This window comes from Mobula hypostoma, chromosome 27 (assembly GCF_963921235.1).
Source record: "Mobula hypostoma chromosome 27, sMobHyp1.1, whole genome shotgun sequence".
NCBI classification, from domain to species: Eukaryota; Metazoa; Chordata; class Chondrichthyes; order Myliobatiformes; family Myliobatidae; genus Mobula; species Mobula hypostoma.
In genome coordinates this window covers 31,127,578-31,144,501 of record NC_086123.1, presented here as the reverse complement: position 1 = coordinate 31,144,501, position 16,924 = coordinate 31,127,578, and the positions used below count along the sequence as shown (strand labels likewise).

At 42.4% G+C, this 16,924-nt stretch overlaps 1 protein-coding gene across 1 annotated transcript in view; it reads right to left on the bottom strand.

Moving 5' to 3' along the window:
• The window catches only part of LOC134338391 (uncharacterized), a 140,315-nt gene that overhangs the window by 34,140 nt on the left and 89,251 nt on the right, over nt 1-16,924 (bottom strand). The window contains exon 13 of the mRNA XM_063034183.1: nt 8,996-9,449. Within this exon, the coding sequence (XP_062890253.1) occupies nt 8,996-9,449 (454 nt within the window). The remainder of the gene's footprint in view (nt 1-8,995; nt 9,450-16,924) is intronic.

The window sequence follows — 16,924 nt, the reverse complement described above, 5'->3', positions numbered from 1 at the left end:
GATGATGATTGACAAAGGCCACTGAAAGTATATTCTGCTGCTGTATCCTGTTCACTTCAAAGTTTGACACGCTGTGCATTCAGAAATGTTCTTCTGCACACACTGCTATAACACATGGGTACTTGAATCACTGTTGCCTTCCCCTGAGCCAGTCTGAGCACTCTGCTTTGACTTCTCTCATTAACAAAATCAGCCTTTAAACACTAAAGAAATTTTATTTATCTACTGCTGCATTTCTCAGAAACTATAAAACACACATTAAATGTAATAAGAAAATAGAATTTAGGGTATATAATTAATTTTGAGCAGAGCTGCTTTCCTGCCATTCAGACAGTGGCTGCCGTCTCCTGCCCATGAGGATTCCCAGCATACCCAGGAAAATCATTTCATTCAATCAACTGATTTTGTTTAGTGTCCTCACAGCGAAGAGCACTGAGAGATGTCAAACAGTTCGAAAATCAACAAGGTTCAATAGTTCAATGGTTCAATTTAATACCAGAGAATCCTTACAGCATACAACATGAAATTCTTACTCACCGAAGACATCCACGAAACAGAAAAGAAACCCCAAGGAATGATTGACAGGAAAACATTAGAACCCCAACCCCCAATGTCCTCCCACACACAAGCAATAGCAAAAGCATCAAACCTCCCCTCTCCCCCCCCTCCAAATGCCTCAGGAAAAAGCTTCAGTCCCCCCCCACTACCTGCAGGGAATTGCTAAGCCCCCAAAGAGACCATGATCAAAAACCACTGTTCACCCCAACAGTTCGACATGCTACAAGCTCTCTCTCTCTCTCTCTCTCTCTCTCTCTCTCTCTCTCTCTCTCACTAACAAAGGAGAGAGAGGTCTCGCTCTTGCCACAGAGAAAGGAAGACCAGCATCAACAAAGTTTGATCTTGGCTATCACAATGTGGGGTGGTGAAGTGTCCTTGGCATGCTTGTTGAGATCGGAAGGATGTGAGGAATGTACACTGCTGGAATAATTGAAGCATAAATCATCATTCAGTTTGGTGAATTGCTTGTTACATTTGCAGATATCGGCTACATTAGTTTATCATTAGCTGAAAGAGAGTGGGATCATTTGCATTGAAGAGCACAATACAGACCATGTGGGTTTATGAAGGTACCTCCTAAGCTACGTAAGCCTTATCCTAGTCCTAATGCAGGGAATCGAGGTACATCGATCATGTACACGCAGGTGTTGGGTGTCAGGGTGGAGATACTGTACATCTCCAGCAAAGGAGTTGTAATGACCTCCTTCCATCTGCCAGCCTACAGGTAACCCTTGGGCAAGGTGCAACACCTGCTTTGCCTCCAAATCACAGTCACGTGAAGCCATGAGAGCAGGTGGTGGATGGTCGTACGAGCAGCTGGTACAGATCACAAGTCCTGGTTATGTGACCACTGACGCCAGGCAGACCACCTCTGAAGAGTAATGACTGGAGTCACCCATCTTGTAAAGACACTGCCCAGAAGAAGCCAATGGGAAAACACTTCTGGAGAGAAGTTTGCCAAGTACAATCATGGTCATAGGATCATGATCGCTTACGTCATACTACACGAGACAAAATTATGATGGTAATGACAGGCAGGTGTGCAGAGCAAATTGGCATCGTGGTCAGGATGGGCATTGTGGGTCGGAATCTGGTCCTGTGCTGTGCTCTCTGTGTATCATGTTAACTTATTCTGCACAAATTTAAGAGGTTTAGCAAAAATTAAAGCTGATCATTGGAAAGGTATTATTTAGAACCATTTCAGCTCAGATAACATCAGATCATACTTATTACCAGTTATAGCTAATTTGGATTCAACCTAGCTAGTTGTATCTTAAAATAAATTCTATTTTAATGTTATTATCTTTTAAACTTGAAACCTTGTCCATTTGTGAAACTTCAACAGTCACTTCCCACAACAGTGACTCGACAGATATTGCCATTTGCCTGATTAGCTTACTCTGTGTGTCAAAGAAGATCTTGGAATCCAGCAAGCTTTTATCCTCATTCACAATGGGAGGTAAAAGGTTCTTGAACAATGATCTAATATCAACCCCCAGCAATGCTTGCCATTAACAACCGGAGTATTAGGGAAGTTAAAAAATGGTTGTTTCAAAGCACCCTGTGGTTTGACGCGGTATTCCGGAGCAGCGCAGGGAGCTGGGTGCTGAAAGGTTGGTGGCGTCTCCTTGCTGTTCTACCGAATTTCTTACCAGGTCTCTTTGTGTCCACAAGAGGCTGGGCTCCATTACCACAGAGGGATCGGGTGGGGCGGGGAGTCGCTGGGTGCTGAGAGCAACCTGCTGGGCTCAAAGCTGTGACTCTGAGTCAGAATTACCTCAAAGGTAATACCTCAAGTCTCCTCTGCTGACAGTCACCAATAAACTAAAAATATATTCCTTGCCATTCAGTGGAATAATGTCAAACCTACATCGAGAAATAATTGCCACAATTTCGAGGTACTTGGGACTGGAGGAGATGGCAGAGATACTTAATGAATACTTTGCTTCGGTATTCACTACAGAAAAGGATCTTGGAGATTGTAGGGATGACTTGCAGCAGACTGAAAAGCTTGAGCATGGAGATATTAAGGAAGAGGATGTGCTGGAGCTTTCGGAAAGCATCAAGTTGAATAAGTCGCTGGGACTGGACGGGATGTACCCCAGTCTACTGTGGGAAGCGAGGGAGGAGATTGCTGAGCCTCCAGCGATGACCTTTGCATTATCAATGAGGATTGGAGAGGTTCCGGAGGATTGGAGGGTTGAAGATGTTGTTCCCTTATTCAAGAAAGGGAGTAGGGATAGCTAAGAAATTATAGACCAGTGAGTCTTACTTCAGTGGTTGGTAAGTTGATGGAGAAGATCCTGAGAGGCAGGATTTATAAACATTTGGAGAGGCATAATATGATTAGGAATAGTCAGCATGGCTTTGTCAAAGGCAGGTCATGCCTTACAAGCCTGATTGAATTTTTTGAAGATGTGACTAAACACGTTGATGAAGGTAGAGCAGTAGATGTAGTGTATATGGATTTCAGCAAGGCATTTGATAAGGTACCCCATGCAAGGCTTATTGAGAAATTAAGGAGGCATGGGATCCAAGGGGACATTACTTTGTGGATCCAGAACTGGCTTGCCCACAGAAGGCAAAGAGTGGTTGTAGATGGGTCATATTCTGCATGAAGGCCTGTGTGCCTCAGGGATCTGTCCTGGGACCCCCTACTCTTTGTGATTTTTATAATTGCCCTGGAAGAGCAAGTGGAGGGATGGGTTAGTGTTCCACAAAAACTGATACCTGAATAAATTTAACTGTAACAAGCGGATGCTGCAACTATTTGGTTTCACTTGAACAAATGGACCCAGACTCGGTTGTTCCTTCAAAACCCACTTTATTGTTAATACAGAGAAGAAATAGAGAGTTGTGAGAAATGCATTATACCGTACACTACCTACACCACTAATAGGTAGGGCTAACTTAAGCAACCCCTAGTATTCTACACCGCCGAGTATACTTAGCAACGTCTGCACGGTCCCTGAGGCAGGCGATCGACCGTGGACTGGCTAGGGTAGAGGTCCTTGGTGCCAGTTCAGCTGCTTGGCCCAAAGGTGGGACCCAGGTGAGTGGTCTGTGCAAGAAAGACCTTGCTCACCTTTATAGCACAATCGCCACCTCCCAGTCCAGCTGGTAGGGGCTAGGCATCCAATCTGACGCTTACACGACCCTAAACTTTTGGTTATGAGACCTTCAACAATCGACCTCTGCCTCCCCAGGGACAATGCATTCGATTAATCTTACAACCAAACAATGTAAAAAAAAACGTTCTTTAGAGACAAGGTGATTAATAAGTTTTATAGAGCTGCATCATTACCCCACGACTCTTAAACCCTATCCCTCAACTTCTGAAAAATAACACCCCATAAGCTTTCTTAACTACCTTACATATACAGTTAGTAAATTTGCTGATGACACAAAGGTTGGGGGTGTTGTGGATAGTGCAGAGGGCTGTCAGAGGTTACAGTGGGACATTGATGGGATGCAAAACTGAGAAGTGGCAGATGGAGTTCAACCCAGATAGGTGTGAGGTGGTTCATTTTGGTAGGTCAAATATGATGGCAGAGTAAGCATTAATGGCAAGACTCTTGGCAGTGTGGAGGATCAGAGGGATCTTGGGGTCCGAGTCCATAGGACACTCAAAGCTGCTGCGCAGGTTGACTCTGTGGTTAAGAAGGCATACAGTGCATTGGCCTTCATCAATCGTGGGATTGAGTTTAAGAGCCAAGAGGTAATGTTTCAGCTATATAGGACCCTGGTCAGACCCCACTTGGAGTACTGTGCTCAATTCTGGTCACCTCACTATAGGAAGGATGTGGAAGCCATAGAAAGGGTGCAGAGGAGATTTACAAGGATGTTGCCTGGATTGGGGAGCATGCCTTATGAAAATAGGTTGAGTGAACTTGGCCTTTTTTCCTTGGAGCGACGGAAGATGAGATGTGACCTGATAGAGGTGTACAAGATAATGAGAGGCATTGATCCTGTGGATAGTCAGAGGCTTTTTCCCAGGGCTGAAATGGATTGCTTGAGAGGGCATAGTTTTAAGGTGCTTGGAAGGAGGTACATAGGAGATGTCAGGGCTAAGTTGTTTAATGCAGAGTGGTGAGTGCGTAGAATGGGCTGCTGGCGGCGGTGGTGGAGGTGGAAATGATAGGGTCTTTTAAGAGACTGCTGGATAGGTACATGGAGCTCAGAAAAATTGAAGGCTATGGGTAAGCCTAGGTAGTTCTAAGATAAGGACATGTTCAGCACAGCTTTGTGGGCCGAAGGGCCTGTATTGTGCGGTAGGTTTTGTATGTTTCTAATTCATTCCGGAACGAATGGGGACCAGACAGGTTGTAATGAAGTAAATAACCGTTTGCGCAATTTTCACCTTTCCCAATAACGCAGTAAATGGCATTACTTGTTTGAAAGTTTGAATTCATCTAAAAAAAAGACAAATACTTCAACAAACCATAAACAATTCTCCTTCACTTTTCCACCTTTGGTTTCTGATGAAATTAAGCCCAATCTCGGAGTAGCTTTTACAGAATGCAGGACAGGACCGTTTACAACTTCGTATTGCTTTGTTACCTGGATGGGGTTTGATTGCGGAGCCTGGCACTGCAAACGGCCCTGTAGAACTCGGGACCAGACAGGAGATGCAGGAAACTGGAGGGAAAATGATCTGCTGGAGGAACTCAGCTGGTGGAGCAGAACCTACGGGGTGGGGGGGTGGTGGAAGGAAATGTAGACTTACCGAGTCTGTCCCCTGCATCAGGACTGAGAGGGTAGAGGGGAAACAGCCAGTATAAAGTGGAGAAGGGAGTGGAGCGACTGGAGTCTGAGGTGATTGGTCGACTAAGGAGGATAACTTGTCAGGCAGTTTGCACCTGTGAGGGGATCAGGGGAGGGGTTGAGAGGTGAATAATGGGTAGAGCAGACAAAGAGACTGAGACAGAAAAAAACAACAGGTCAATGAAATGAGATGGAGGCAGGGTGTATGAGGGTTGGAGGGTTGAGAACTGCCACCAGTACTTCAATTTGATGAGTAAAGGAAGTGATAATGGGAACCAAGGTTGAAGGTTCAAGGTCCACTTATTATCAAAGTATGTATGCAGTATACAACTCTGAGATTCATCTTCTCGAGCTAGCCACAAAACAAAGAAAACTAGGCAAACAGTTCAAAGAAAATCATCAACCCTGCCCCACATGCAAAGGCAACAAGAACATCAAACCCCCACGCACACGCAAAAGAAATCACGCAAATGGTAACGAGAAAGAACAAGCAATGACATAGAGTATAAAAACATAAAACCAAAAGAATCCATTTGAACTACAGTCCAATCCATAAACTGCAGAGCTAGACTTCGGTGTCATCCTCCAAAAGTATCGAGGGAGAGAAAGAGACCATTCAACACAGGGGCCTTCGTTTAGGAGCAGTGAGAGGGGAAGAGAGAGATCGTCACACACAGACACCTTTCTCCGGCAGCAGTGAGAGAGGTGAACGGCAGGTGGAACAAGATGGGGGTGTGGGGGGAGAGATAGAGTCACGTGGAATGAAGCCTGTGGGTGAAATGTGTTTGCAGTGGGTAGTCGGAAGCAGGAGGGGTCGGGGGACTAATCTGGGTGATTAGTGGCCAATAAAGTGGTCATTCAGTTTATGTCACCATAATGGCTTCTCTTTGCTTTGTCAGTCTCTCCTGTTTTGTCTTCTGCAGGTTGAATTGAGGTTAATGATATATGTCTCCATAATGCATTACTGTGATTACTGTACGAATTTACCTGGCAAATAATCGACAGTAAGTAACTTATAATAAATAATTTGAGCAAACGAGTACCTTGTCTCTGATAAACCAGCCTGATAATCATTCAGACATTAAAACAGCTTATTAACACTACTGCATTTGACAGAAAGTACAAGACACACCCAAAAATAACTGGTTGGTATTTACTTAATTTTGAGCAGAACTGTTTTCCTGCCATTCATCCATTTGTTGCCATTTCTCTCCCGAAGAGGATTCTCAGTATATCCAGGGAAATCATTTTTCCGATCAAGTGATTTCATATAAAATCCTTACATGCAAGTGCACTGAATCAAGTCTCCATGCATAACACTGGACAACAAAAATTTTGCTTCCTGAATACTTTTGGGTATATCTTAAGATTTTGGGCTGCTGATCATGGAAATTATCATGGAAGTTCCCTATTACACATAAATATTTTTGAAGTGCCTATATTTGTATTTCAATTCAAAATTCAGATCAATTAAAATGTTGCCCACAATGTAAGCTGAAGTGTTTTCTATCTTGTCCGGACATGGTTGGCATGCTTAAGCAGGGCAGATGCTGCATGGTAAGATGGGTTTAAGAAAAGCTATAAATTTCCATGAATGATTTTGATATTTAACTGATGCCAAGATTCAGGAAGGCATATTTTTTGGTTCACAAGTCAAACAGGTCATCAATGATAGGAAATTCAAAGAACTTCTAATGTGACCGGAAAAAAATCACATGGAAGGCGTTCAAGAATGTTGTTGAAAATCTTCTTGGCAACCTCAGAAAACCAAACTATGTGCAGCTGGCTGACAACATGCTTGAAGCATACAAAACCATGAAGTGCAACATATCACTGAAGATTTAATTTCTGCCTTCCCATTTAGACTTTTTCCCTGAAAATCTTGGCACTGTCAGTGACCAGCATTGTGAAAGGTTTCACTAGGACATTGCAATCATGGAAAACAGTATCAGGGCAACTGGAATCCATCAATGCTGCCTGATTATTGTTGGACACCTAGAAGCCTCAGACATTGAATACAAATAAAAGTCATCAACAAAACATTTTTAGCTTAGTTGAACTATTGCAAAGTATCAGCACTGTTATGCAATTAAATTGTTCAAATAAAGTTAATTTCTTTTTTCTCCAAATTTCTACATGATGCAAGTAGTCTGAAATTACATTTGTATTCGGCTTCAAGTCTATCATAATCCAAAAAAGTTTTCAAATTTCTTTTGAAAAACCTGTGCAATCAAAGTGTGTATCTCTCTCTCTCTCTCCCTCTCTATAGATATATATATAGATATATATCAGGGGACAGTTGCTGAAAAGTCAAAGGAAATCCAGAGTTTAACAGGCCGGGTGGAAAAGGTGACCCCTGTGTGTGTGTGTGTGTGTGTGTGTGTGTGTGTGTGTGTGTGTGTGTGTTTGTGTGTTTGTGTGATTGTATGTGGGTGTGTTTATTGAGTTATTGAGGAGTGTGAGAAATTCCAACTGACAAAGTAATCGAGGCATTAATCATCATACAAATTGGTGAATCGCCCATTACGTTAGCTGTTATTGGTCACATCAGCTGACCTAGATGTTCAGGTGATGAGATCATGTTGAAATAAAATGAAAGTACCATCCAACCAACACAAGTTGTAGAAGATGCTCGATCAAAGCAACCAAGCACAGGGGAGGTGGTGGGGGGTTAATCCTGTATGACACGCCTCCCATTAGAATCCAATAATAAGGTTCAAAGTCAAAGAGATCTAATGATCCTTTATTGAGGAATTTTTAAAACAGTCTTGAAGCGAGACAGACAAATGACACTAAAACTAACGATATAACAAAATAAACAGTTTTAATGTAATAAAAGTACTGAAGCTTTCTTCAACCTAATTAAGCGATATTTAAGCGTGATTAAGTAATCAACAAAACAGATATCATACATGACTGTCTCTAACTCTAACTGACTAAAACCAAAGCATGAATACGTAACTAAACCCTTTGCTTTTACCACGACCTCACCCACGTGTCCAACCACCTTAATAAACACACAACACAGAATACAACGTAGACAGAAAACAGCTACGTGGCTTCTACATAAGCTAGCGAAGGTAGACGTGGCTTTATGATCAGCACGCTGATCGTAGGCAGGGGAACCTGTTCCTGTGCTATACTCTTCTGTATATCATGTTATCTCATTCTGTTCAGAGTTAAGGGATTTAGCAAAGATTAAAGCAAAAAGTTATTATTTATAGATATTTAGGGACACATAAGACCAGTTCTTACCAGTCACATACTATAGCTACTTTTCAACCTAGTTAAGTGTATCAGAAAGACTTATCAACACTAATGCTTTTCAGACTAATAAAGATAATTCACTGTACTTATTTATTTATTTATTTATTATCTACCTATATATCTATTTATTTATTTGTTTGTTTGTTTGTTTGTTTATTTATTAAGATACTGCAGTGAATAGGCCCTTTTGGCCTTTCGAGCCCCACCACCCAGCAATCCCCCAATTTAATCCTGGCCTAATCACGGGACAATTTACAATGACCAATTAACCTGCCAACCAGTACGTTTTTGGACTGTGGGAGGAAACCGGAGCACCCGGAGGAAACCCACGTGGTCACGGGGAGAACGTATAAGCTTCTTACAGGCAGCGGATTGTGATCCTCTGCAATAAAAAGTCAATTATCACGTCCACCGAGCAGCCGCAGGTTAACAGTGATGATAGAATTATGCTCAATGCCATAAGATTGTAGTGTACGTCCATCCTCAAGTGCCTGTGATTGAAAGGTTAAGTAGTATTGTCTTGTCTGGAATGACGTCTGAGATTGAATTTGCTCTTTTAAATTTGAAACCTTGTCTATTTGTGAAACTTTGACTGCCCTGTTCCCCTCAGGTAACTGGACAATTATTTCCATTAGCCTGATTAGCTGAATCTCTGTTTCAAAGAAGATGTTGGAATCCAACAAGGTTTTGTCCTCATTCATAATGGTGCCACGGTAAACCAGGCGTTGCAGGGGAGCTGGAATCGTCCACTCTTCCTCGACACTGCGTTTGATCTCGGAGATTCTGGCATGAACGATGAGGTGCAGTCGTAGTGATCTGCCATCCAGCGCAGTCACTGTGATGGTAAACTTCTTCACCGGCTGAGGCACACACACAAGACAAAAAATGGAAGAGATAAAATGTTTTCCCTTTCCACTTCAGAGAAGTAACAGAACAAGATAATGAGATGGTAATAACAGTTTCTTTATGGGGTGTGGTGAAGAGGGTAGATGAGTACCCCAGTGCCTAAACCTGCCTTTACAGAAAGTGCACGGGAACGTGGTGGATGAGGTGAGTGTGTGGACAAGAGTAGTGGAAATTATGGCAGGGACATTGCAGAACAGACTGCCATGGAGGCAATTAACAGACACCACCAATTTGACCAAAATGCTGCCAATCTCCATTCCTCTCTTAATTCTACAGCGAATGGAGGGAGTTCACTTTTGTGTTAAAGGGATCATTACATAACGGACATGTTGATTTTCAATGGCAGAGATCATGCATGGGTGACCTGGGAAGGACAACTCAAGCAATATTAGAACTAGAGGGCCTGGAGGCAGATTACACCATCTCAGCCTTGAAAGCACCAACCTGGGATGTCTATCTTAGCCAGGCTCCGGCAGGGTGGCGGAGACGGGGAATCTTGACAGTCCCTTGTATCATTGATATAAACCAATTGCCTGAACATGCCAAGTCCTGGTGAAGAGACACAAGGCATTCTTAGGCAATTCCTGGTTTCATTTTCCATCAATTCCCAGCCGCCTGATGAAGCCACATTTCCAGTTGGATCAGCTGGGTCCCCAAGTACCTGCCACCCCAGGAAACCACACAACAAGGTGATATTGTCTGACTGGCAAGACGAGGGTTTGTTGCCTATTGTAGTGTTAAGGGAATTGGTCAAAAATGATCAGTTTGACCTATTGTTCTTCTCCGGCCACCGGGACACCAGCAGGCATCTGCTCATTTGCCCTATTGTCCTTCAGCTTTAACCCAGACACCTATGGTGCCAACAGCAGTGAGGTGCAGCAAATGGCTTCCTTCATATCTCTGACCAGGCTGGGAAGTGATTTTTATCTGAAATCCTGTGACCTAAGGATCCCAAGGACAAAGGTTGCTTGAGGGTGTGATCTCCACCTTGCATCTCCATCTGGTATGGGAGCAGATGAGCGTCGGACCAGAAGTCCCTACAATGGACTGCGAGTTCAGCTGAGAAGATCATAGGAGTCTTCCTACCATCCTTCGGGGACTTTCATCAGGAGCGCTGCATATGCAGGGCCCTTAGTATTATTAAGGATCCCACCCATCCATCCAGCACCCTCTTTGACTTTCTACCATCAGGCAGGAGACTATGATGCATAAAAACAGCAGCAGTTGGGATGAGAAACAGCTTCTTCCCTGGATTTATCAGGCTTCTGAACTCCCTGCCGCATATGCAGTTTATTTGTTTTTTTTTAGCTCCGAGAAAAATGCAGGGAGCAGCAAGTGCCCACTATTATGAGCTTTATAGATCATCCCAGCTTTGACACCAACGGCCTGATGTCACAGCGAATGTCTGATAATCCACTGTTTAATTGTTTGGACATCCTGATGGTTTAATCTCTGGCTCTGTTGGTTCCTGTTTCTCAGGCTCCCTTTCAACCATGAGGTAGGCCTTCATTTCCTGTTCTCCCCTTAAAAACACAAAGTCACTTTTTTCACCACTCTTTAAAACTCACCGAATTAACTGGAAAAGTTAGTATACCACTCTGTAATATCTAAAAGCGTGTTGGATATCATTAGGAATAATATCCAGCGGTGTGGAAAATCTGCCAGTTCTTCAGCACCAAAGAAAAAAGGGCTGGATTATCAGAGTTTCATATAACTCTGAAACAAGCAATATAATATTGGATACATATTTTTATTGAATACTAAGTCACTCTCCTTACACTTTTCGTCCCTCTTCCCTCCGGGAGAAGGCTCAAGAGCTTGAAGACTCATACGGCCAGATTTGGGAACAGCTTCTTTCCAACTGTGATAAGACTGCTGAACAGATCCTGACCCGGCTCTGGGCCGTACCCTCCAAATATCTGGACCTGCCTCTCGTTTTTTTTTTGCACTACCTTACTTTCCCTTTTCTATTTTCTATTTATGATTTATAATTTAAATTTTTAATATTTACTATCGATTTGTACTCCAGGGAGCACAAAGAGCAGAATCAAATATCGCTGTGATGATTGAACGCTCTAGTATCAATTGTTTGTAGACAATAAAGCATAAAGTAAAGTAAAGGATCTGACCACTTTAATGTTGGGTTGATAGATGAAACATCGATTCTTTAGAAATTCAGAGAACCTGTGCATGGCCTGTTTCACCTCAGCATTAAATCTGACTGGCTCCAGGTTCCTATTAGTAAAATCGCCCAGCTTCCAGGTCTCTTTATGGTACAGGTGCATCTTTACAGAGTGAATGGTCTTTTTCACGGACACCCCTTTGGGACTGAGGACTTACTTCCATTCTGGGTTTGCGGATTCTCAGGTGACCAGTGACAACAAGTGGGAACTGCAGACTCTCCCACAGATGAGGCGAATGAGAAGTTGATGTGACAACAACCTCCTTATAAACTGGTTGCTCTCCCCTCCCTCAAGTCAACGTTGTGTAAAGTGAAGATAAACATTTCCCAGTACAATACATTTTATGGCATTACCGATCTGGGTGTTTGCTTTCAGTGGATAAGTGATTTGGAACAAATCCCATGGATTGCAGGATCATGCCTGTTTTGATGTTGGTAGAAAAGTTAATATCTTGAGTTTCATTTCTGTCCCTTTCCTTTGTTTTTGAATTTTGAGCCCTGGTTCCATTAATGGGTGACTGACTGAGTGCTGGTCACTTCTAATTTCTATTTATATCCTCTTCCTTTCATTCACTCTCCCTCCTGATCTTCGGTCATTTGGAGTAAAATTGTAACCCATAGGGCAAACTGCCATGAAGACCTACATCTAATTCAGATCTTTATCTGAATCCCTCCACCCACTGCTCAGGTGGCCCACTTCAGAATTCTTTGCTTCTTTATTTAATTTCTGTCCCTTTATTGTGTCTGATTGGGATATTCACTACTGTTTGAGGTTGTCGCTGAGGCTTTATCAGATGTGTCCTATCTGAGCTTCCATGTAAGATCTGAAAAAAGGCTCAAAGTGCTTCTAGTAGCTCTCCAAGTAAATATTATTAATTTGACATTTTGTGTGTGTTGCCTTGGACTTCCAGCATTTGCAGAATTTCTTGTGTTTATAAATAATATTGGTGGTGTGGTGCCAAGCCCATCAAATTGTTTTTCTTGTATAGGTTGTGATACCTGGCTACATGTCATGCATGAAAAAAGACATTTACAGCCACTTTATTAGGTATGTCTGTACACCTGCAAATATCTAATCAGCCAAACATATGGCAGCAACTCAATGCATTAAAGCATGCAGACATGGTCAAGAGGTTCAGCTATTCTTCAGACCAAACATCAGAATGGAGAAGAAATGTGGTCTAAGATTCTTTGACCATGGAATGATTGTTTGTGCCAGACAGGGAGGTCTGAGAACCTCAGAAACTGCTGATTTGGGATTTTCACGTACAACAGTCTGTAGTATTTACAGAGAATGGTGCAAAAAAAACCCAGCACATCCAGTGAACAGCAGTTCTGTGCACAAAAATGCCTTATCATTGAGAGAGGTCAGAGAAGAATAGCCAGACTTTTTCAAGCTGACAGGAAGACGACAGTAACTCAAGTAACCACGTGTTACAACAGTGGTGTGCAGAAGAGTATCTCCAAATGCACAACATCTCAAAGCTTGAAGTGGATGGGCTACAGCAGCAGAAGACTACGCTGGATTCTACTCCTGTACCTAAAATTATGGCTACTGAGTGTATATTTTAAGGTTAGTAGTCAGAATAGTGTGTATATGGAGAAATTGAAGAAGGCATGAATGTCAACAATTTAATGTGCTATTGACTCACTCTGAAGTTTCATGCAAAATATTGTTGCATGTTTGAGATACCAGAGAGTTATTAAGGCACCTATCACAGGTTAGAGAAGAGAAATGTAAGAAGTTTATGAGAAAAATACCAGGGATGTCAGATTATCTATATGGAAAAGCTTGGATTATTACCCATACATGAGAATGTTCAAGTATAAACGTGTACAAACTCGTAAATGTCTTTTTCCCATGGGAGTAAATGAAAAACAATTGTTTTCATGTTAGAAGGGTCACAAAGCAGAAGATACTGAGGAAGACCAATGAGAAATAGGATCAGAGATAGAAGAGTTTTTACTAAAGATGGTCATCTTCAATGAATGCCTAAAAGGATATCTAGAAGCATTCTCCATGGTAAATTTCAAAATATCAAAGTTCAAAGTAAAATTATTATTAAAACACATATACATCACAATGTACAACGCTGAGATTCATTTTCTTGCAGGCATACTCAATAAATCCATAATAGAGTAATAACCATAACAGAATCAATGAAAGACTGCACCAACTTGCCCATTCAACCAGTGTACAAAAGACAACAAACTGCGCAAATAGAAAAATAAATAAATAATGAATATAAATAAATAAACAATAAATATTGAGAACATGAGATGAAGAGTCCTTGAAATTGAGACCAGAGGCTGTGGGACAAGTGAAGTTAAATGAAGCTACACACATAAGAGTTGCTGGTGAACGCAGCAGGCCAGGCAGCATCTCTAGGAAGAGGTACAGTCGACGTTGTGGGCCGAGACCCTTCGTCAGGACTTAAATGAAGTTATCCTACTTGGTTCAAGAGCCTGATGGTTGAGTGGCAGTAACCGTTTCTTAACTTGGTAGCATAAGCCCTGAGGCTCCTGTACCTTCTGCCTGATGGCAGCAGTGAGAGGAGAACATGTCCTGGGTGGTGGGGGCGTTCCTGATGATAGATGCTGCTTTCCTGTGACAATTCTCCATGTAGACATGCTCAGTGGTTGGGAAGGCTTTACCCATGGTGGACTGGACCGTATCCATTACTTTTTGTAGGGTTTTCTATTCAAGGGCATTGGTATTTCCATACCAGGCCGTGATGCAACCCGTCAATATACTCTCCACCACGCACCTATGGAAGTTTGTCAAAGTTTTAGATGTCATGTTGAACCATTATAAACTACTAAGGAAGTAGAGACACTGCCATGCTTTCTTTGTAAATGCATGTGCTGGGCCCAGGACAGGTGTTGCAAAATAATAACACTGAGGAATTTAACGTTGCTGACCCGCTCCACCCTGATACTCAAATGAGGACTGGCTCATGGACCTCTGTTTTCCTTCTCCTGAAGTCAATACTCAGCTCTTTGGTCTTGTTGACATTGAGTGAGAGGTTGTTGTTGTGGCACCACTCAGACAGATTTTCTATATCCCTCCTATATGGGAATTAGATAATGATTTGGTGAAAAAAATAAGATTTCATAGCTCTGCGGAAAGAGGAGGCACATGGTTTTATTTCAATACGTCTACCTATGAGATGGTGTGTGCATTATGTCCAATGGCCTCCAAATTGCATCACTTTATGATTCTGTGTCAGTATCTCCAGGAAGAAAGAAGGAAAAACATCTGTAAAGAGAAATCTGTAACTCAATAGCAGTATGCACTTATAGAATGATTTTCATGTCATAAGATATTTAAGGAGAGTATTTTGGCACCAAGCCATTTGGTTTTGATTAAAAGGAAGGAGGAGAGGTGAGAGACAGAATGGTTTTGAGAGAGAAGTGTGTGGTTTACTGCTGGATGGTGGAGCATTTGATACCACAGAGGATGAGGAAGAGAGTTCTATAGCTAACGTAGCTGTGGTTTTTTCCCGTTTCATGTCTAAGACTCTATCTCAAAACCTGAAATTGTCATTGGCAACTCTGTTGCCGTTACCTCTGATGCTGCCTGACCTATTAAGTGTTCCTGGAATTTTCCGTATTTTTTTCCTTGGGTCAATATCTCTCATGCCAAGCGGAAGACTGCGTGCTGCAGGGTAGCGGACCTGTCAGGTCCGTGATAACAAGAACGAAGTGACAGCTCCATCTACAAGTGATAATCCCCTTGCAATGGTGCAAAGGAAAAATAGATGTTGTAAGACAATAAGACGTAGGAGCAGAAGTAGGCCATTCGTCCCATTGAATTGGGTTCACAATTCCATCATGGCGGGTTTATTCTCCCGTCTTATTCCAAATCTCCTAAATACGCACCATAACCTTTGACATCCTTACTAATCAAGAACTGATAAAACTTCATTTTAAATAAAACCAATGACTTGACCTCCATAGCCATCTATGGCAATGAATTCCACACATTCACCACCCTCTGGCTAAAGAAATTCCTCTTCATCTTTGTTCTGAAGGGCCATCCCTCTATTCTGAGGCTGTGCCTCTGGTCCTAGACTCTCCGACTACAGGAAACATCCTCCCCCAATCCACTTTATCTGGGCCTTTCATTATTTGATTGGATCCCCCCCCCCCGCCCATTCTTCTAAACTCCAGTGAGTACAGGCCCAGAGCCATCAAACACTCCTCGTATGTTAACCCTATCATTCCTGGAATCATTCTTGTGAACCTCCTCTGGACCCTCTCCAACGTCAGCACATCCTTTCTGAGGTAAACCCTTCCTTATGTCGACTAATATATGTTTGGGGATCTAATCAGAATCAGAGTCAAAACTGGGTTTAATTATCATCGGCATATGAAATTGGTTAACTTTGTGGCAGCAGTACAATGCAATACATGATAAATATAGAAAAACCTGAATTACTGTAAATATATATTAAATAGTTAAGTTAAAATAAGTAGAGCAAAACCCAGAAATAATTAAGTAAGTGTAGTGAGGTAGTGTCCAAGGGTTCAGTGTCCATTTAGAAATTGGATGGCAGAGGGGAAGAAGTTGTTTCTGAATCACTGAGTGTGTGCCTTCAGGCTCCTGTTACTCCTTACTCATTGTAACAATGAGAAGAGGGCACGTCTTGGGTGGGGGAGGGTCCTTAATGATGGACGCCACCTCCCTGAGGCACAGCTCCTTGAAGATGGATTCTATGGAGGCGAGTACCCATGATGGAGCTGACTAATTTTACAACTTTCTGGAGCTTACTCCGATCCTGTTCATCAGCACCCCTCCCACCCCCCACCCCATACTAGACAGTGATGCGGCCAATCAGAATGCTCTCCACTGTACATCTGTAGATGTTTTCAAACTAAATCTCCCCAAACTCCTAAAGAAATATAACCACTGTTTTGCCTTCTTTATGGTTGCATCGATATGTTATGACCAGGTTAGGTCCTCAGAGATAGCGATACCCAGGAACTCGAAATTGCTCATTCTCTCCACTTCTGATCCCTCTATGAGGACTGCTGTGTTTTCCCCCTTCTTACCCTTTCTGAAGTCTACAATCAGTTCTTTGATCTTAATAATGTTAAGTGTAAGGTCTTACTATGACACCACTCAACTAGCTGATATATCTCGCTCCTGTATGCCCTCTCGTCACCATCTGAGAATCTGCCAACAATTTTGTATCATTGTATACATGTGTACATATCCACAGATCCCTGAAAGTTGCCTCACAG